The sequence below is a fragment of the Dermochelys coriacea genome, chromosome 10 (assembly GCF_009764565.3).
Source record: "Dermochelys coriacea isolate rDerCor1 chromosome 10, rDerCor1.pri.v4, whole genome shotgun sequence".
In the NCBI taxonomy this organism is placed as follows: domain Eukaryota; kingdom Metazoa; phylum Chordata; order Testudines; family Dermochelyidae; genus Dermochelys; species Dermochelys coriacea.
In genome coordinates this window covers 70,549,891-70,571,396 of record NC_050077.1, presented here as the reverse complement: position 1 = coordinate 70,571,396, position 21,506 = coordinate 70,549,891, and the positions used below count along the sequence as shown (strand labels likewise).

The 21,506-nt window shown below is 49.9% G+C and overlaps 1 protein-coding gene across 4 annotated transcripts in view; it reads right to left on the bottom strand.

The window, feature by feature from the left end:
* Window positions 1–3,058: 3,058 nt before the first annotated feature.
* Window positions 3,059–21,506, bottom strand: part of RHCG (Rh family C glycoprotein) — a 39,089-nt gene continuing 20,641 nt past the window's right edge. For all 4 annotated transcript variants that reach the window (XM_038417961.2, XM_038417963.2, XM_038417964.2 and 1 more), the window contains exons 2-11: window positions 15,167–15,353; window positions 12,332–12,482; window positions 9,620–9,767; window positions 8,747–8,913; window positions 7,727–7,864; window positions 7,491–7,627; window positions 6,750–6,874; window positions 5,074–5,147; window positions 4,576–4,653; window positions 3,059–3,958 (exon numbers count right to left, since the gene is read on the bottom strand). In XM_038417961.2, coding sequence (XP_038273889.1) covers window positions 4,585–4,653; window positions 5,074–5,147; window positions 6,750–6,874; window positions 7,491–7,627; window positions 7,727–7,864; window positions 8,747–8,913; window positions 9,620–9,767; window positions 12,332–12,482; window positions 15,167–15,333 — 1,176 coding nt within the window. In that variant the 5' untranslated portion in view covers window positions 15,334–15,353 and the 3' untranslated portion in view covers window positions 3,059–3,958; window positions 4,576–4,584. The remainder of the gene's footprint in view (window positions 3,959–4,575; window positions 4,654–5,073; window positions 5,148–6,749; window positions 6,875–7,490; window positions 7,628–7,726; window positions 7,865–8,746; window positions 8,914–9,619; window positions 9,768–12,331; window positions 12,483–15,166; window positions 15,354–21,506) is intronic.

Genomic DNA, 21,506 nt, shown 5'->3' with positions numbered 1-21,506 from the left:
TGGAATGGCTTTTTATCACATTAATAGAATTATTAGCACAAAAGACTGACGCTCCCAAGGTCTGTCCTTGGCTCCCTACAGGCATGGGGGTGGAGAGGGCTAGGATCCCTGCCAATTCAGCCAGCTGGACCCCAGAGGCAGGGGCACCTCATCTCCCTCTCTCCAGTTGACCCAAGAGTGGCGCTGATTGCTACCAGCCTCGTCACAAGGGTTTGAGTCTTTACTGCCCTGCACATTGTGCCATCATGTCCACCAGGGCAAAACCCTGCCACTTGGATCTGATCATGTTTCACATTCCCTTTGCACTGCTCTAAGGTGCATGCAATGGAGACTCTGACTCAGGGCCTTTGGGTGGGGAGAGTGTCAGGAAGAGCTCCCCTTTTAAAGATCCAAACTGCCCCACAGCAGCCCACCCCTTAGTTTTTGCCACCTTGTCCAAGTAGAGGTGGATTAAGACTTATTGGGGCCCTGGACACAAAGAATATTTGGGCTCCTCACACCCTCTTCACCAGGAGGCCCTGTTCCTTGCTCCTCCTCTTCCTCCCACAAGGCCCTGCCCCCGGCCAGGCCAGAACCCAGAGCCAGACCAGGGTAAGACATGGTAAGAGCTGCCCAGGGAGCCTGGGCTGCTGTGGGGAGCCCCAGGCCCTCCACCTGTCCTGGGCAGTGTGGGGATATGGGCTGGGAGCTTCTCTTGAGCACCCCAGCCCTCCGTGCAGGGGTCCCCCCAGCAGTCTGTTAATCCCCTACTGTGCCCAAGCATGTCGAGTATTGGCCCATACTGCCACAGTGCTCCAAGCTGCAAACTTTGGGCCATTAATGCAGAGGATGGCAGTCCTTTTTTTTTTTTTTTTTTTTTAAATAGCAGGGTCATCTCAGGTCAAACCAAGACAAACCCTGATTTCTACCAGAGCATCTCCTGGTGCTGGGTTTCCTCGACCCGGGAACACAGCATTTCAGAGCCTCCTCCTTTGTCACAATGTTTTTCAGTTCCACCAAGCAAACTGTCCAATTAGAGCAGGGCCTCTTGCTTCCATCTTTGCCGACATTTAATTAACATGCTGCCGCTGGCAGCTGCTGACAAATTCCAGAAACATGTTGTAAAGGGTTTTTGTCTTTACCCAGCATGGAAAATGAGGGTGTCACATCCCAAGGGGGCATGAATAGCTACTCTCACCTCCCCCCCACAGGTGTGAGAATTACAGAGAGACATAGAGAAGAGACCCCATCACCCCTCCCACCACCTTTCTTTCCTTTTCCTTCTCTGTTCCTCATATTTTACCCTGAGAAATACACTGGCTCCAGAACGGGTTTTCTCCCCTGCCTCCAAATTCCTCTCTTTGCACTTATGTGCTTGACGGATGGGAGAAGGTTGAGTGACTTGAGCACTGGACTGAAACTCAGGAGACTTGGGGTCTGTTCTTGGCTTTGCTGAGTGACCTGGGTCAAATCACTTCCCCCCTCTGTGCCTTGGTTTCCCCATCTGTAAAATGGGGATAATGATATTGCCCTCCTTTGTAAAGCACTTTCAGCTCTACCAATGAAAAGCAACGTACAAGAGCTAGGTATTATTAATATGGGAAAGGGATCCACATTCTGTATCTTGGACTCTGATGGCTCAGGACCCTCCAGCATAACCATCTAGACAGAAGGGAATGATCTGTCCCAAGAGAGGGGATAGGCACGGAGAAATGGCCTGAAACCAACAATGAGGGAAAAGTTCCAAATAGTCAGTGACTGGGCAGTGAAACAGCTTCCCCAGGAGAGTGATGGAGGCCCGGTCACTGCAGCCTGGAGAATATGGGAATGGGGACAAAAGAGGCAGCAGTTCTGCTCAGACTGGCAGAGCAAAGTGACCCATTTTTGCAAGGGATCAACATGCAGCAAAAATATTTCCACCAAGCAGCCAGCACAACACCATTTGGACCCAAACACCAGCAGTTTGGAGAAGCAGAGGCAGTACACCAATGATCCACAAGGCACTCCTAGGCCCAGATCATCAGAACCATGTAGGTGTGATATCTGCGTGCATGGTTATTGTGATTTCACATGCAGCGAGTACAGCTGTGCACCCAAAAGCCCAGCCAGACCTCAAACCAGTCACCGATATGGGCACTGGCTGGGAATGTGAGCACAGATGGGCCTGATTTTCAAGTGCTCAGCATTTGCCATCGGGGCCAGATTTCCAAAAAGGCCCAGCACCCCACCTGCTGAGCAATTTGGCAAATCTGGCCCTTTATTCTGGTGCCTAAAATGGGACCTGAGCTCTCTGGGAAATCTGAACCCATGTAAGTGCTCAGCTCTAAGCAGCTGGGCCTTAATATGTCCCAGGCACAACAGCATTGTCAGCCCATGGTGTTCAAAACACGCCATGTGTCTGCGGTAAGTCTGAAACCAGACCATGTGGGCCTGAGTCCCTGAGGTGTGGAGCTTCCCAGCTCCCCAATTCCACAGGGTGTTGAGGAGAGGGGGTGTTCAGCACCTGGGAAAAGATGGATTGAAATGTATTTCAGGAACACGGTGCTGGGCCCATAGGCCAACTGCCTCCCCTCACCCCATGTCCTTAGATTTTAGATGCTCTCTCCTTTGTTTTCACCAGCAGCATTCCCGTTCCCCGCCCCAGTGGAGTGGCAGGAGGGGGCTGTTGGCCTGATCAGCCCCTTGATTGCGCTGGCTCAGAGAGGAGGCTGGTAGCATGGGGCTCTGTGCAACACAGATAGGGATTAACCCGCCCTCTTCCCCCACACCAAAGCTTCCATTGAAAGCTGAAAAATTCCCATGAACCAATCACGTTGCAAGTGAAGCTGTCTTTATCCCAGCATCCTCCCACCATGGCTCCCTTTGTATTGCTACTGGAGGAAATGGGGCAATGGCCAGAGTCCCCCCTGACTCTCACTGCTCATTAAAAATAGGACATCTCGTCACCCTAGTAAAGGGACAGTCCTGTTTTTTGGGACTTTTTCTTATATAGGGGCCTATTACTCCCCCCCCCCGTCCCGTTTTTTCACAGTTACTATCTGGTAACCCTACTCATTACCCAACAGAGCACACAGCTGGAAACAACAACACAGTGGTTTTTATTCACACGTCCAAGGAGCAAGAGCTAATGACAAAGAGGAGGGAAAGAGAAGGGCAGCCAAGTTCCAGGAGTCAGGGACCCGGTGGTCAGGCCAAGAAAGCAAACATTTGTTTTGAGTCAGCATCGCAAAGGAACTGAGAAAGGAGGTAGGCACCCAGACTCCTGGGTTCTAATCTCTTAAGCAAGTCACTTTCTTTCCTTGTGCCCCTTGTTCCCCATCTGCCAAATAGGAGTAATGATGCTTACCCACTTCACGGGGGTGTTGGGAGGGTTAATTATTAACGATTGCAAAGCGCTGCATATGTGCCAAGTACGATTATCTCCTCTAAGTGTAACAGCACCCCCAGCTGCAAGGACAGGCTTCTCTTACCCCCAAACTGGATCCATTATTATTGGCTCTTCACCCTCCACAATCCCGAGCATCCAAGGTGTCATGGAGCCCAGTTAACTCTGGGCCCAGACATAGCACCAGCTAAATTGTTCCAGCGTGAAATCTGGGAACTTGAAACCTGAGAGATCCCACCCAACAAGCAACTAGTAAAACAACTCCCCCCATAGGTGCTAAGCCCCCTCCCACTGCTGCTGCCCTGTGGCAGTGCTAAGGGAGATGCCCCAGTGTCCGTTCCAAACCTCTGGCCCCGTGCTCTCAGGTAAGCAAAGACATATGGCTTCACTGGCTGTTTTCCAGCATGTTGCTTAGTGTAAACAGGGCCTCTTCCAAGCTATCCCACCACAGAGGGGAATGTGGGAAAGGAAATGGGGCCTTCAGAAGCTCTCAAAAAGTCTGTGTCCAGATGGGGATTGGCGCAGGACACCTTCTCAAAATACACCAATAGTGTCTCTGGAGAGCTAGAGATTGAGGAGGAGTCCAAATGCCACCTAAAGGAAACCCAGAGGAAGAGGCAGGTCAGGGGTCTGTCTGTGACCTCTTAACAGCAGGATGATGGAGACTATCCCTCCCTCCCTCCGGCTACCTGGCACATTCCCCTGGCAGCTGCCCGGCACCCGCACCCCTCCCCCCCGACTAGGCTAGTGACTGAGCAGTCGCCTTTGGGGTAAAGTTTCACTAGGCTGGGCATGGCTTGAGACACATGCGCTGGGCCGTCTAGCATCTCTCCTTTCCTTTCTCCTGGTGAAATCCTGCCCTTTACTGTGACACCAACAACAGGCAGTTAGTACAGTCACACTGCACACCCATATACACCCACTCCCCAACCCCCTTCCTGCCATACCCACACGAGAGAGGTCTCGGTGCCCAGCATTTCTGCCACGAGGCAAGCACGCTATCGTGGATCCCTGATGGATGAGCCCATGTGTGCATGGCACTGGCCACTGCCCTGTGCCTGTGCGCTGCCACGAGGGCAACTAGGATCCACCAGTCCCGATCCATGCAGACTTCCAAGAGCTGGGTGCTAGTGCTCTAGGGGCACCCTCTGCCCGACCAGCTCTTGGGCTCTTCAAGGCCTGCCCTCCCCATGCATCTCAGCCCTGCCTACCCAGTTGGGTTAGGAAGTCACAGGCTTGAGGGTGGGGTCATGCATGTGGTACAGGCCGCTCTCCTCATCCTCAGGCACCTGCAAAGACAATGAAACTTCCATCAGGTCCCCATGCCCTGTCATGAAGGTATCGACAGAGCCTGCTTTCCTGCCAGTGGGGGGTGCCATAGCCACACAGCTGGGGAGGGAAACTGTAAACAATGGTGCAGCCATGTCTCGGACAATAGCGCCACCTTGTGACACACCACAACTCCCAAACAGTCCACAGAGCTCAGGCCTAAAGCCACAAATAGGATCCCTACACCTCCTTCCGCCACGCACCGGCCCCCATCACCAAACCCCATTACCCCAGCCATATGGACACCGAGCCCCAAATCCCCATCAGCCGAAGGGCACCTGACTGTGACACCCTCCCCTGCACTTCCTGCAAACAGGCCACCAGGCCCCAAAGCTCCCCTGCCCTGACCACAGTGACAAGGACCAGCCCCCATAGCTCACCTCCCAGTAGACATCATCCTCAAAGCAGTTCTCATCAGCAGGGTCCCCCAAGAACGGCAATTTCAAAATAGCACCTTAAAGCCACAAAACAGAGAGAGAGAGATGGGAAATGCCTCAATCAATGAGAAACAAGCAGGCCAGGGCCGGGGCAAGTGGCCAGGGACAAGCCCCACTGGGGTGAGCGGCTGGGGGAGGGAGGGATCAGGGAAACTATTCCCTCTCCGTGTTGTAGGTGAAGTGAGGTTGGGTCAATTTTGAGCATGTCTAGCCCTGGCCCTTCATACTCTCCCTGCCCCGCAGGCCCAGGGGATCTTGTTTTGGGGAACTCAGTGGAGTTCACAGGCTGGGGGTAATTTTAAAGGGTCAATCATGTGGTGCATTATAGCAATGTGGGCAACCCTATGGGAAACAGCTGGGGAAGGGGCCATCTCCTCTCCTACTATCTGTTAGATGCTGAAAGCAGAAAAGTGCTTCCTAGAATGGAGACCTGCTCCTGAGTGAGCGACATCCCTGGGAGGCAGCAGGAGAGGCTTGGGCTAGAATTCCACCGTACCCCAACCAACCACCCCCAGGATGATCTCAGCAAAACATCAAATGGGGAAATGCAGAGCACCTGACCGCAAGTGTAACACCCGGGGCAGCCAATCAAAGGCAGAAAAAATTAGAACTAGAGCTCACCCTTAGCTCAGCACTGAATCAAACCAGACTCACATCTAACCCAACCCAGCCACAAACTGAACCAGACCCAATCAGAGACAGCCCCAAATGAACCTCTAAGTTGGACCCAACCCCACTCAGAGAGAACCCCAAATGAACAGCCACTTCCAAACCAACCCAAGGACTCAGGCTGCTGAGATTCAGGGTTCTACATTTGCTGGTCTATTTCCTCTCCCCTTCTGGACTTGGGGGAGTTCAGCTGGAAGCAGAAGCCTTGGGGACCTCACAAGCCCTGGCCTGTTTTCCATGGAAATGCTCAGCTCTGTTTGGGATACAGAACTGATCCTCTAAAATTGTTATGTTCCCCATTCATTGCAGTCTTCCTAGTTCTTGCTGCTATTTTCCAGCCCCCATTTTGGTTCAAAACATGCCCCAAAGTCTCATCCTGCCTGTTAAAAAGGGGATGGAGCGGCAGATGAGGCTGCAGAACATCTGGGCAATTCCCTGCCCCAGGCTGTCAAAGATGTGCCTTATCCCAGTGTATCTCGTGGTGGACGATGTGCCAGAGCCAGGATCTGCCTATTCTGCTGGGGACCTACAGGGCACAGCGCAGCACAGCGCAACCACACAAGGAAGGCCCACCTCCAGAGGACAGTACTTTTGGAAAAGACATCATAGTTTCAACCAATCAATATTTCCCACATGACATCATTACATCGGGAAGTGCCTCTTTTGGAGATAGGACTTCCTGCGATGCTGGGGTGGGAGAGGTATTAAGGGGTTGTTGTGATAGGGCCAGTGGGGAACAAAATAGTCCTTGGTATGCCACATGTTTGCAAGCCTTAGGGCTCATCTCAATTTCAGAGGCTGCATGTGGGAGCAGAAGGGTCTTCTAGCCCAGGAGATGGACCCTTCCTGTAAGCCAGGGTGTGAGCAATTTGAATGGCTAAGCTGGCCACTCTACCACCACAGCCTGGACCTGGGCCTTCTCCTCCATTCCCTGCACCCCGCCCACTCACCCACAATGGCCCCCCCAGCCAAGGCCATGGCCAGGGACACGAAAATGCCAGCTGCCTGGAAGCCCCCTTGGACAGTGGGCGTCCAATCCTTGTAGTCACCCGTGAAATCAAAGGCACTGATGAGCCTGTGAGGAAGGGAAATGATGAGACCAGCTGTCAGAAAGACACTCCTCTGAGTCAGGGAGTCCGCGCTGTGGAGGACGGGGGAGCTGCATTCACAGCCCCTTCAAACCATCTCCCTGGCACTGAGAGGACACATTCCCATCGAAGAGTGGGGAGATGGTAGCAACATAGCCCAGCTTCTTTGCTTTTATTCCTTCTTTTCCAGCCCATTCCCACCCCCCAGAGGCCTCAGTCTGGACCAACAGGCTGCAAACTAGAAGGGTCCAAAAACAACGAGACCCGGGGTGGCTTCCAGACCTTCACGGTTTATCCTGGAGTTTGACCCAGAAAAGGAAGCAACAGAGATAAAGATATGCCCCTTCATGAACCCAGCTACCCCTGCTCAGAGTCCTCCAGAATGAAGGTGGGCCTTGGAGTTATAGGGCTCCCAAAAGGGGGCAGCTGGAAGAGGCTGCAATCCTCCAAGCCTGACTCAGCCCTACAGGCCCAGAACCACTCAGGATGCATATCTGTAAGGGCAAACTCAGCTGCTGCCACTGACTCATCTCCCTCCCCCGCAACACACATGGTAGCCCATAACCCATCCCATCGCCATGGGAGAAATTTAAGACATTTTACCCTTCCTTTCCATACACCTCTTCAGTGGCTGCGGCTGCGGTGACAGCCCCCACGATCCCCCCAATAAGCCCCGGCATGGCATGTAGGTTGTGGATGCCGCAGGTGTCCTGGATGTTCAGCTTGGACTCCAGGAATGGCTGGAGGGAGGGAGGGAGGGAGAGAGAGAGAGATTGATTGATTATTTCCTCTCCCGAACTAAGGGGCAAGAGACTGGAATTCCTCTGAGCAGCACTTACCATGAGGTAGATGAACCCAACAGTGGACACGATGCCACAGAGGAATCCAACAATGAGGGATCCGTATGGAGTCAGCATCATCTCCGCGCTGGTCCCCACAGCCACGCCACCAGCCAGCGTTGCATTCTGGATATGAACCTGTGCAAATAACGCACACGTCTTACCACTTCGGCTTTGGGACAAGAGATCCATTAAATCCGTTAGTGGCAACATTTCAAGCCAACCAAGGAGAAAAGCAGGGGAGAAAATGTTCTCAGAGAAAATGAAGATCTGGGCTCATTTTCCTTTGCATTGGGATTGGCTCCCTGCCCATCGCAAATTCCCAATGACTGGATTTGCCTGAAGCCAGAGATTTTTGACCACCAACAGTTTCATGAATGGAAGGAGATTGAAGATGAAATGTCAACAGCTGATGGGCTGGGGCATCATTTTCATGTAGTAGAAACAAAACACTGCATAGGCACATGTGCATTGCTGCACAGACATTCCCAAAGCTTGGTGCTGGCACAAGCACAGCACTGTATGGGGCCTGCTGTCTCTCCCATACACGAGCACACACCCTGCTCAGACACACACGTCACTGTATGGGCCCCACTCCCTCACACGCGCACACACCTAACACCATATGCGTTCATGACACCGTACAGTTCAACCCTGGAACATGCCCACCACCATGGGACCATTCACACCGGCTCTGCAGCACAGGTGTCTGCATGGCTTTGCCATCCTATGGAGCCGCCGGCACACAGGTGATCATATCTGCTCCTCCATTTGCCCATGCATGCTCACATACCTGCTGATGCATGGAAACTGCACGTGGTCTTCATGACAGAGCTTTGCAAAACAATTCATTCCCTTAACATGGCTCAAGCTGCTGTTGCATCGAGAGCTCCTAGCCTCCGCACCTCATGAAATCCAGGGCACACTCAGCAAAGGAAGCAGCCCCAATCAGACTGCCTGGCCATTCAGTCATCCATGAGCCAGGAGAGGGCACAGCAGGTGTCTCTGGTCCGTGCTTACCATGTCGAGCTTGCCTTTCTTCTGCAGCAGGCTGGAGAAGGCCACGGTGGTGAGGACACAGGAGGCCAGTGAGCAGTAGGTGTTAATGGTGGCTCGGTGCTGCGCATCCCCATGGTTTGAAACAGCTGAGTTAAAGCTGGGCCAGTACATCCACAGGTACAGGGTACCTGGGAGAGGAGGGGCAGGAGTGGGACAGTGAGGGGGAGGAGTAGGAGGGAGGGGAAGGAAAACAGGGAGCAGCAAGGTGAAGGGGGGTTAAAAAGAAACCACAAGAGATGGTAGTTATATGGCAAGGAGGCGAAAGCCGGCTGTGCCCCAAACCCTCAGCTCCGCCTCCATGGCCAAGTCTTCCCTCTTCCCAAAATGCTCCAACTATGAACTCAAAGCTGCAATAGCACACGGAGCTTTTCATTTCTAGGGCACCAATTCTGGTCGGACCCCAGGCTGGGGGGACTGTCTGGCTCTGGGGTGCTGGGAATGGCACATGGAGCCTCTCACCCCACAACACCAGTTCCAATTGGACCCTAGGATGTGGGGACTGGTGGGCTCTGGGGTGTCTCAGAATGGACATGGAGCCTCTCACCTCATAGCACCAGTTCCAGGCAGCCCCTAGGCTGGAAGTACAGGGCTCTGGGGTGTCTGGGAATGGCACATGGAGCCTTACAATTCTAGGGCACTAGTTCTAATCTTATCCAGCCCCAGGGCAGAGGATTGGGGGGGACTGGCCAGCTCTGAGATGTCAGGATTGGGAAATGGGATACACAGTTTTTTACCACTAGGGCACTGGCTCCAGTCTGGTTTCACACAGCCTGTGAGATGTAGGAGGGACCCAGCACAGCTTTCATGAAGTCTCCAAGTCCACAGTTAACTCACCGATCATAGCAAAGAGATCGGAGTGGTACACAGAGCCTTGCTTGTCTTTACTCTGTTCCAGGTTGGGCCGGTACAGAATTCTGGTCACTGTCAGGCCAAAATAGGCTCCAAAGGTATGAATGGTCATGGATCCACCAGCATCTTTAACCTGTGGACACAGAGCAGAGGAAAATTCACATGTGGGGAGTATTCTGGCCAATCAACTGTCTGTCCGTCCAGCCTATGCTGGGTCACTACAGGAGGGGAACAGAAATGCTCCTGGTCCCTCCGACTGGCAGGCAGAACATCTCAGCCACATCCTTCCAATTAGCCTCCTCTGTGGAAGGCATCATGGCAAAGGGGCATTTCTGGCCCCTCCATCATGTGACTCCATGGTGCATGGGTTCCAACAGCATCCCAGAATAGAACTACCCTGAGGTGGCAGTCCCAGCGTGGGCAGGTAAAGGGCAGACAAAGAACAGGACTTTTAAATAGAGTTTATTGCCCCTTGAAACCTGGGGCTTTTAGAACAAATATTAAAAAGCCACAAAACTCCCAGTAAAGGCCATTAGCAGAGATGGGCAGAACCAGAACTGCAGACCCATTGGCAATGCTCAGATCTGGATCCAAACTTCCCAGCTGGCCCTTATCTCTCTAAGGGGCTGACTCAGAACTCGAGTTGCAAACACCCCAGAACTTCAGGGGACGGGAGTAATCAGGATCTGGCCACCATGAGCAATGAACCCGTCATCTCTCTCCTCAGCTCTTACTTTCCTCCCCTCTTCCCTTCACTGCTGCTGCCTCCCACACTTGTGCTTGTTGTTTTCCATCCTTTTCTTCTGCCTCAAGATACACATGCAGCTGCTGAGATGAACTCTCCTGGAAGGGAGCTTTCCAAAGGCATTCTCCCTAGCTAAGTTCACCCAGAGCACTGGTGTCAGGAGGAACAACTATGCAGATGGAAATAATGGGCAGTTCCCCAAAACGAAAAGGGTTGAACTTCCACCCCCACACACAAGCTTCAGTCTGGATACTTAAATTATTCACTAATGAGACTGGAGGGAATTCCAGAGATGAGAGTTGAAAGGGATACAGTAAAGATAATCATCACATATTCAAACAAGAATACCCTTCCTTGCTTATGAGCATGTACTAACCACCCCTGCCCCTCCCTGCATTCCCTCTGCTGGTTTACTAAGGCCACCTACGTAAGTGAGAAAAGGTGGGTGAGGCAATATCTTTTGTTGGGCCAACTTTTGTTGGTGAAAGAGACAAGCTTGTGAGCTTACCAAGAGCTCTTCTTCAGGTCTGAAGAAGTTGATCTGAAGCAGAGCTTAGTGTAGCTCGAACACTTGTCTCTCTCTCAAACAGAAGTTGGTCCAATAAAAGATATGACCTCACCCACCTTGTCTCTCCAATAGCTTGGGACCGACACGGCTACAACAGCACTGCATACCTAGGTTAGTGACATTTGGCACCTCAAAGAACCCAGTTTCCCTGTGGTGACTGATGTTCTGTGTTTCATTCAGCTGGGCTGATCAGTTTCACTTGTTCGCTTTCAGATGCCCCTGTGCATTTGGGCTTCCAACAGTGGAGGATTTAAGTGTACTATAATTTTATTTTAAAACATGAAATTGTTGCCCTGGTGCCTAGAGCACTGGACTGGGACTCTGGAGACCAGCAGTCCTAGGTTCTAGTCCTGACTCTGTCATTGGCCTGCTGTGTGCCCTTGGGCACATGTCATGTCACATCTCTGTGCCTCACTTTCCCCATCTGTAAAATGGGAATAGTGTTGCTCACCTCCTTTGTAAAGTGCTTTGAGATCTATAGATGAAAAGTAATATATAAAACCTAGGGATTATTATTTCTCTGCATTTGAGGTATCCCACCTCCACCCCCACCCCAGTTTTGACCCCACCTGCACTTAGGATTGAGGTGAATGGGTTCCCCTTTCAGAACAAATCTCTTTTCCTCCACCAGAGCAAAAATCTCTCATATGCTGCCAGAGGCCCTGCGGCTCCTTTACCAGACAGGTCTTCACTTTATGGTGTGCTCTGATTTTCTTCAGCCAAAGAAATATTACAGCAAGGGAAGGAGCCTAGAGGGAAATACTGTGCAGCCATAAAGGGTCTGGCTACACCACAAGAAAAAACCCTGCGGCAGCGAGTCTCAGAGTCCAGGTCAACTGACTTGGGCTTGCACTACAGGCTATAAATAACAGTGTAGATGTTCCCGAAGTGGCTGGAGCCCAGGCTCTGAGACTTGCTGCTGCTAGGGTTTTCTGCAGTGTAGACATACCCAAAGAGAGCATCAGGCCCTCTGTGTGGAGGCTCCCTGGCTGTCTTAGGAAAGCCCCACCAGAGGGGATCCCTTGCTCTCAAGTCACCACTTCTGCTTGCAGAACCCTAGGAGATATCCCATTCCCAGACTAAGGTAGGAGAGAAGCCAAAGGGTGGGAGAAGTAGCCCGGGCTGTTTGCTCATTGATGCGTTTGGAATCTTTTTACATTTCTGCTTGAATTGTTGTGGCTGGAATTAACCCTGTGTGTTTAGCCAAACAAGGAGCTGATGGACCTGACTGGAGCCAGGCACTGTACAATAGCCTACAGACAGCTCTGCTGCTGCACCTCACTCTCGACCTGCATCCCCTCTACCTGGCTCTGACACCCTGTTTGCACTGCCAGAGAGGAAGGGCAGGAGACAGCCGATTTTTCTGACTGAAGAGGATCCTTACATGGAGCAGGCTGATGAGGATGTACTCATTCACAGCAAAGAGCGTGACTTGAAACAACGTCAGGATGAGCAGCTGCACAGGGCTGGTTTTGCCCAGGATGGCCCCAAAGGCGATGCAGACAGAACCAACGCAGAAATCTGCATTGATCAGGCTGGGGAGCAGGGGATGGGAGAAAACAACCTGCAGGTTAGTAATGAAGATCCTCCCCCTCTACCACTCACAAATCTAGAGAGTCTCAATCTTGCCAGGACATGAACCTCATCCTGGCTTCCCCACCAGCACCCCACTTGGTGGGTGTGATTAGAACACTGTCCCTTTAAGGGACAGTACCACTTTTGCATCCCCCTCCTGCTGGGCGGTAGCAGCATAGATTCATAGATGGAAGTCCAGAAGCGACCATTGTGATCATCTGGTCTGACCTCCTTTCTAACACAGGCCACAGAACTTCCCCACAATAACTCCTAGAGCAGATCTATTAGAAAAACATCCAGTCTTGATTTAAAAATGGCCAGTGATGAAGAATCCCCCACGACCCTGGGTAAACTGTTCCAATGGTTAATTGCTGTCGCTGTACTTGGTATATGCATGGCTAAGGGTGAGATGAGTTATGGGTCTCTCTTCACTGGGGTCCCTAGAGGAGCTCCCAGTGGGAAGTTCAGAGACCCCTTGTAAGGATAAAGCCTTTTCCTGTAGCCATATTGTAAGGTCTGAGGCCTTTGTCTACAGCCATATGAGGAGAGCAGCAGCCAGGAGCAGAAACAGAAAGTCGCATCTTCACATTCTATCTAAATTACATTAAAACAATGTACTATCGGGCTGTTAAGAAGGCGATCCTGTCCTAATAGTACACATCATCACCAGATAAAGAAACAAATCTTAAGATGTTTTAGAGTAGCAGCCGTGTTAGTCTGTATTCGCAAAAAGAAAAGGAGTACTTGTGGCACCTTAGAGACTAACAAATTTATTAGAGCATAAGCTTTCGTGAGCTACAGCTCACTTCATCGGATGCATTTGGTGGAAAAAACAGAGGAGAGATTTATATACACACACACAGAGAACATGAAACAATGGGTTTATCATACACACTGTAAGGAGAGTGATCACTTAAGATAAGCCATCACCAACAGCAGGGCCCTGCTGTTGGTGATGGCTTATCTTAAGTGATCACTCTCCTTACAGTGTGTATGATAAACCCATTGTTTCATGTTCTCTGTGTGTGTGTATATAAATCTCTCCTCTGTTTTTTCCACCAAATGCATCCGATGAAGTGAGCTGTAGCTCACGAAAGCTTATGCTCTAATAAATTTGTTAGTCTCTAAGGTGCCACAAGTACTCCTTTTCTTTTTGCAAATCTTAAGATGGTTAAAGAAAACTTTGTTTGATGGCGTCCTGTCTGGCAACTTATCAATGAGTTGTGGTTGTGAAATCCCTACTTCTCTATTGTTTATCTGTATGGTCTCTGTCTGGTTCTTTGATTGTTTGTCTGTTGCATAACAAATTTTGCTGGGTGTAAATCAGTTGAGGTGGTGGGGTATGATTGGTTAAAGGATTGTTTTACAATATGTTAGGATTGGTTAGAAAATTGTTTAGTAATATTTTAGTTAAATGATTAAGATACAGCTAAGCAGGACTCAAGTTTCACTATTTAAACTGGATCCAAAAGGAAGTTCTTGAGAACCATCTCCAGGACATAGCCCCAAGATCTGAGCTGCCAGACCACAACATCCTGCTAATTACACCATGCAGAAACTGGAGACCCCAGATTTCCTGCTGGCCAGTCAGGATCAGGTTAAGTTTGTCTGCCTTGTTGGGAGTGGTGAACATTGTATGCTTAGCATGGGCATTCTGTGTTGGTGATTGTTAATAAATAGAGGTTAAGTAGGATATTACTGTGTAAGACTCTTTCACTGGTGGAAGACCCTGTAAACCCGCAAAAGATTAAGCCCTGAGTCCACAAGGAATGGCTGTTTGCTCTCAGTCCACAGGGAATGGGTGTTTACCCAGAGCCCACGGAGGAGTAGAACTCGGAGCCCACAGAGGGGTAAAGTTAGGTGCCTTTCGCCTGGAGACCTAGGAACTGGAAAGGGTGGGGGTGCCTAAATCAACTGGGTTATATGCCTTGAGCCCTAGAAACTAGGTAGAGGTAGAAGCCTTGATTCCTAGGAACTAGGTAGAGGTGGAATGTCCTAGAATGTGCAGGCAACAAATTTAGGGTAAAGGTGGGTGCCTTATATCCGGAGTCCTAAGAACTGGGAAAGGGTGGAGTGCCTAAATTAACCGGGTTACGCCTTGAACCCATGGAAGGGTAAAGGTGGGTGTCCTAGAATGTGTGTAACAGAGAGTTTTGTGAAGGTAACACCCTAGTCCTTAGCATGTGGAGAATGGCATAATGAAGTTTCATCAGATATGAGGCTGTTTGTCCAAAAGGACCTGAGCAATGAAAGTCCCAAGACTGAGGACAAACAATGGCCCTGACACTTGGAGCTTGGCCTGGGGCCTGTGAGATTTGGTCTCAGGTGGTTGGTCTTACCTGGCTCCTTCCTCACCATCCACCAGAGCCAGCCACCCCTGGAATGGAGGGTGGAACCCAGTCAGAGATACACAACGCCCTGCACAGTTGAGGAGGGGAAGGGGAATTGAGACCAAAGACCTTTTCTTATGAAACAGGCTCCATGGGGTCTTTAATAGCAGGCAGGGCAGAAGATGTAATATGATCTGGAGCACCCTTTCTCCACACAGAGCAGGGGCAGAAGCTCCAGGCTGCTTGGTCCCCTCCCTCCCTGCATCTCCACTGTCCAGCTGGAGATGGCTTCCATCAGTCCCAAACCCTCTTACTTTTCCACTCCAATGAGTATCTTTCCATTCTCGAAAGAATGGAACCAGCCCTGCATCAGGAGAGCCCACTGGATCCCGAAGGCGGCAAGGAGGAAGTTGAAGCCAACAGCTCCAAAGCCATAGCGCTGGAGGAATGTCATCAGGAAGCCAAAACCCACGAAGATCATCACATGGACATCCTGGAAAGCTGTGTTAGGGAGGAGAATTCATTATTACCATTCGGGGGGGGGGGGCAGGGACTCCTGCAGCTTAGGAACTTGGTAATACCCCTAGGTCAGAAATACCAATGATTTTTCAGGAGAAATTTTGAAAAAAAAATTCATTTTAAATTTTGCACAAACATTTAAAAAACAAACTGAAAAATGAAAAACCTTCATTTTTTGGAAATGCTTTTTGGTAAAATAGTTTGGCTTTGAGGAAAACCATCAGTGTTTGGAAAGCCCTCTCAGTAAACATCATTGATTGTCATTTCAGTAAAAATATTCAGTTTTGAAAACAAAACACTTGTATAAAAATAACCTAAGCTGTAAAGCACAAACATCTACCAACACATTTTTTTGTTTTCAATCTCCATTTTTTAACAAAAAAAAAAAAAAACACCAGAGACTTTGAATCAGAATTAACATTTTCCATGCACACTTTTGGTTTACTAACAAACCCCTTTTCATTTAAAAAAACAAAAATTTTGATAATTTTTTGCTCAACAACCTGTCTATGCTGGGTCAGAACCCAGTGTCACTGACTGCTCTGCTCCTTCCTGCTCTGGGAACTATTATTGTTAGCAGCCATTATTTGTATTATCATAGCACATACAAATGAATCCCAGTCACGGACCAGGACCTCATTGTGCTAGGCGCTGTACAAACAGCAAACAAAAAGACAGTCCTTGCCCCTAGGGGCTTACAATCTAAGTACAGGACAAGAGAGAACAGATGGACAGAGAGGAGGCACACACTCTGCTCCACTTCAATGGAGGGTGAAATCCTGTCTGCAGTGAAGTCAATGGCAAAACTCCCATTGACTTCAATGGAGTCAGGATTTCACCCAGAGATTTTCATTCTTTGTTTCATTGTTTTCTTAATCGAAAGTGAACCTTCATCTGACTGGAGGTGCATAGCCGCTTTACCGGACACTTGTACTAAATAAGCCTGGTACTCAGGGCATGACAGCTCAGACTCCACTCCATACGTTCTGGTAGGAAAATGAGCCTCTAGAGAGGAATTCTTGATGTGATAAACCTGGAGTGGACGTCAGCACTGCTGGTTTCTTTCTGATAACGATCAGCCTCAACAATATAAAGTGAAACTTAGCACAGTTATAAATTAAACCATAAAAACCACATGTGCAAAAGCCTCCTGAGCCCCAGAGTAAGAAGAGGACAACGAGGACCAGTTCCCTCCACCAGTGCCCAGGGGGATCCCACAAGCAAACCAGCGTGTGCTGCACTCTGCCACTGTGGAATGGAATGGGTAAACATTCCATATTGCTCAGATATGTCAATGTCTGTACTACACAGTGTGCAGAATATTGCATAACAGCATAGCATATTTGTTGTTTATATGCTTGGGCACGGTCAGCTTGGCTTAGAGAATGGGCTAGCTCAGAGAAAGGAAAACATTGTGCAGCTAAATCATGTGGAGTCCGGTCTAGGCGCTGACACTTACAATGGATTTTCCAGCCCTTTTCCCAGTGTTCAGAGGGAAGGCCAGCTGCGTTTTTGTGGCTAGTTTGCCATCTAGTGAAAGTGCACGTCTTGAGTGGAACGAGAGTCTGATCCAGCTCCCACTGAGGCCAATGGGATTCTTTCCATTGACTTCAATGGGAGTCAGATCAGGCCTTGAATGAAGCAAGGCTCTGCAGGAGTCCTGGTTTCAGTTACTGTGCACTTCACAAGCTCTACCAAGGTGTGGGGGAATGCGGGTGTGGATGGGATCCAGTCACACTGTGCCAGACTCTGGCTTTTTTTTTTGTTTTTTTCGGAAAAACCTAGGAAAATCCATACAGACGAGCTACAGGGCCAGATCCGCTGCTGGTGTAAGTCAGCATAGTTCCACTTGCTCCAACAAAGCTCTGCTGATTGATACCAGTCGAGGATCCAGCCCATATAGATCTCAAAGGCCAATCTGTGTACACACAAATTTTACCATAAATACACTGGATACACACTTTCCCCTATTAGGCTACATATCCAACACCATTCTAAAAAGAAAAGAAAGAAGCAATAAATATGTGTCTATTGCCAATTAAATAATATTAACTGACATTTCCCACTTTAACGAAAATATTTAGACAAAAATCAAGATCGTGAGAAATAATACATAAAATAAGGCCCAAAAGTCATAGTTAAGGGGTTGAGATATTAATTATATTATTTTATTATTATTTATCTGTATTGTGGTAGCATGAAGGAGCCCTACTCATGGGTCAGGACCCTATTGTGCTAGGAACCGTACAGACTCAGAACAAAAAGACCAGCCCCCCATCCCAAAGGGTTTACAATCTAAGGAAAGCTTTGTACTTTGTTTGCCCTTGAGAAGAGTAACGTGTTTGCGTCTTACATGGGCAGAGTAGGAGTCATGATGCCCTTAACTTTTTATTACATTACAATTAAGTACTTGGGTTTTAGTTTGTTGTCATTTAGCAACCTTCTCTGTTTACTGCAGAAAGAGTATGGCCGCTGGAATACTGTCTACACTGAAGAATCTTTCATCCCCGCACTCAGAACAGATGATTCATCCTCCAGGGAATTTCACCAGCTGATTTTAAATTCCAGTGAATTTTAGTGCTGCCGCTGAACATGGTTGAATTAACAGCCCTAGAAATGGGCACCCCTAGATCAGTTATACACATCTTCCTCCCTGCCCACATTTTTCAACCCTACCCAGGAGGAACCATCTCTAGGGCCAAAGAGAGAATTTCCCACTGTTCACTCTGTCTGCTGCTATTTTGTGAGCACCTTCCACCACTGCACAAACCAGGTTAGTTCCACTGTGGTATCAAGGATGGAAACGCTAATGAAAACCATCCCTCAGGCTTTCAACCACCTAGACCTGCTCTAAGCAGAGGTGACACAGAAAAAATGCCACTGCCCTATCTACACTAATTGGCCCTCATTGCCACTACCACAGAGCCACACTGGGGCTAATGTCACCATGGGAGATTTTAACAAATAGCTCAGTGTAGGCACAGTGGCTACCCCTACACTATGAGCTAGGGATGTAATTCCCAGCTCAGGTACATATACTTGCACTAGCACGATGAGAGTTAGTAAGCATGGCTTGTAGTGTAGACATGGCCAACCTTGGACTAACACTGGTTGGACACGTGGTTTTCATAAATAAACCCTTTTCTGAAAGACAATCCTTAGAGGCAACTGGGCTAGTCTCTAGGCTTCTTTGTTTTAACTATAACACCTGTATTAGTAATGGAAATGTTCTAAACCGGGGGTTCTCAACCTTTTTCTTTCTGAGCCCCCGCCCCACATATGCTATAAAAAATCCACAGCCCAACTGTGTCACAATAATGGCTTTTCTGCATATAAAAAGCCAGGGCTGGCATTAGTGGGTAGCAACCAGGGCAATTGCCTGGGGCCTCATGCCACAGGAGCCCCCACAAAGCTACATTGCTCAGGCTTCAGCTTCAGCCTCGGGTGGCGGGGCTCAAGGCCTGAGCTTCAACCCCATGCAGCAGGGCTTTGGCTTTCTGCCCTGAGCCCCAGTGAGTCTGATGCTGGCCCTGCTCGCTGCCCCCCAGGGGGCCTTGGACCCCTGGTTGAGAACCACTGTTCAAAACAGATTTGTGGCTGTGTCCCTCATGCAGCCTTGGAAACAGTTGTCTATCTGTGCAGACTCTACTGAGCTGCCACTCACCAGGTAACTCCCGCCGGATGGCTTGCACAGGGGCTCAGGCCAGTTGTAAAGGGGTCAGCCGGCTGAATGATCCCTGTTTGCCCATGAGACAATGGCTCGAGCGCACAGGGAAGCTGCTGTGAACCAGGGAGGACTCAGACACCAGGATGGGATCAGCAATCCAGGTGAGTTTCCCTAGGAAGCTAGACCTCCCCATCTGAGAATGGCAGGTATTTTGCGTCCCATTTGCCTTAGCTTGGGACAAGACAAACCTAGAAGGGGTTTATCAGTGGCATAGCCTTTGGCCTTCAGGGCACATCCAGTTTATTAAACAAGGCAAAACTAGTTTGGAGTCTCAGCCTCATCGTCTCTCCCGCCTTGGCAGACACCTGCATGCCTCCCAGCTTGGTGTGGCATGGCCGTTGCTCCATGGGCGTTGGATCGGTGGCACTCATGAATTTAACATGAATCTTACATGCGCTTGTTGATTAGGACACAACCTAAAGAGGAAGCTGCCAGCCTGAGATACTTCCTTGGGTTGGGACCTGCAAGCCTCTTTGAGGGATTTGTATCTGAAATCCTCAAGATCAGTTTGTCACACTTCTGCAACTGTAATGACTATTGCACACTCCCACCAAGGGGTCCTTTTCCCTTTGTTTCACTGAAATACCTGGAGTTGCCTGCAGGCCTTGGAAGATCTTGCCCTCTCCCCTGTGACTTGCTCAAACACCAAAGTAATTTTCATTTGCCTTTGACGTGTCACACTTCTGCAACTGTAATGACTATTGCACACTCCCACCAAGGGGTCCTTTTCCCTTTGTTTCACTGAAATACCTGGAGTTGCCTGCAGGCCTTGGAAGATCTTGCCCTCTCCCCTGTGACTTGCTCAAACACCAAAGTAATTTTCATTTGCCTTTGACGTCTCGCTGATCTTGTGCCAAACAGGGATGGGTGACCTGGAGTCCTGGCCCTGTATTGTACCGTGTCCTCTCAGGTGGAATTTCCTATCAACAGAGCTTGCAGGAGTCGGCTTTTTCTGGTTGCAGATGCTGTGCCTCCCCGTCCTCATGCACCCAGTTCACCCTCCACATACCTGCCTCCTTCCCTTCCCCCACTATACACCACAGCTGGTTTGTTCCAGAGAAATGGCTCATCCCCCAGCTGCCTTGCCTATGGGACGTGCATGCTTTCCCCTCCTCAAGTGACCCAAAGGCTGGTGTCTGTCACAGTCTGTGTTCCGGGGCACAGTCCCTCCCCCTATCCCTGAAAGAACTGCATGTCCCACTCCTGGGAGTGCTTCCCCCAGAAGCACTGCTGGCTGGCTGGCGGCATTTGGCACTGCTCCCAGTGCTATACTCAGGTGGAACAGCACAGGAAACTGGCTTTGGTTACCTATTGCTGGAGAGAGAAGGCATCTCACCCGCCCCCACTAATCTTCTGATGCCAGCTAAACCCAGAACAATTGAAACCTTCTCATCTAAGGAAAGGAGGCCCCTATGACACCTCTTGTATCACCATGTCCACCCCCCACAGGAGTTCAAAATAATACTAACACCTGAATTTGCTCAAAGGTTTCCACGGAGATCATTTGCACCAGGCACCACCCCAAACACGCCCTGAGGTCCTGGGGCTCCTTAGGGGACACACAGAGGAACGGTGTTGACTCAGACAGCGGCAGAGTCCTCACCTGGTGCTGGTGTGTCACCTTAGAGTTTGCCGAAAGCTCTCGGGGCTGGATGTGAACGTGACACGGATAAATGCTCCTTGACTAGGGAAGACCTCACCACCTGCCTAGTCTGCACCTTTTCCATTGCAGTCCTAACGCAGCTGTGTCTATCCCAGCTGACAGCCCCCTGCTGCAAGTGCCAGGGCATCTCCGCCAAGCCGTGAGGTGTTGTGCACACAGCACCCCCCATCTGGCCATTTTATACAATGTTTTAGATCCTCCCTGTGTCAGCTCCTATTTCCATCCCCATCAGCTCCTGCCACCCTCTCTGCTGCCCGCCTCACTGTCTGGCTTTCCATCCCCCATAGCTGGTCAGCCTCCCACCCTGCCCATCGGTGCTACCACATCGTATTTTAAACTGGCTAGTCAGGTGCTAAGGAGTCCCACCCTAGGTGTGCATGAGTGAAATCGAGCTCGTTCCGATTGGCTAGCTGTAAAAGAGGATACATTGTTGCAGCATATGCTAGGTTGCAGCCGTTTAATTAGCAGGAGCGAGGCTTTGTCAGAGAGCAAAGCGCTGCTGCTTCTGAGCGCGACGAGCTGTCGGGACTGGGCCACTCTCACTGTTAGCTCCTGGTTTAGCAAAGTGAAGCATTTTGCTCAGGAAACCCAAGCAAGGGTGTTAACGTCAAAGTCCCGAGTCCCTCAGATGTTGTCTCTGCCTGCCCTGAGAGACTGGGAAGGGCCCCTGTGCATGGCAAGGGAATACCTCGAAGACACCGCAGGCAGATCAAACTTCTATGTTACACCCATGAGTCATTATTGG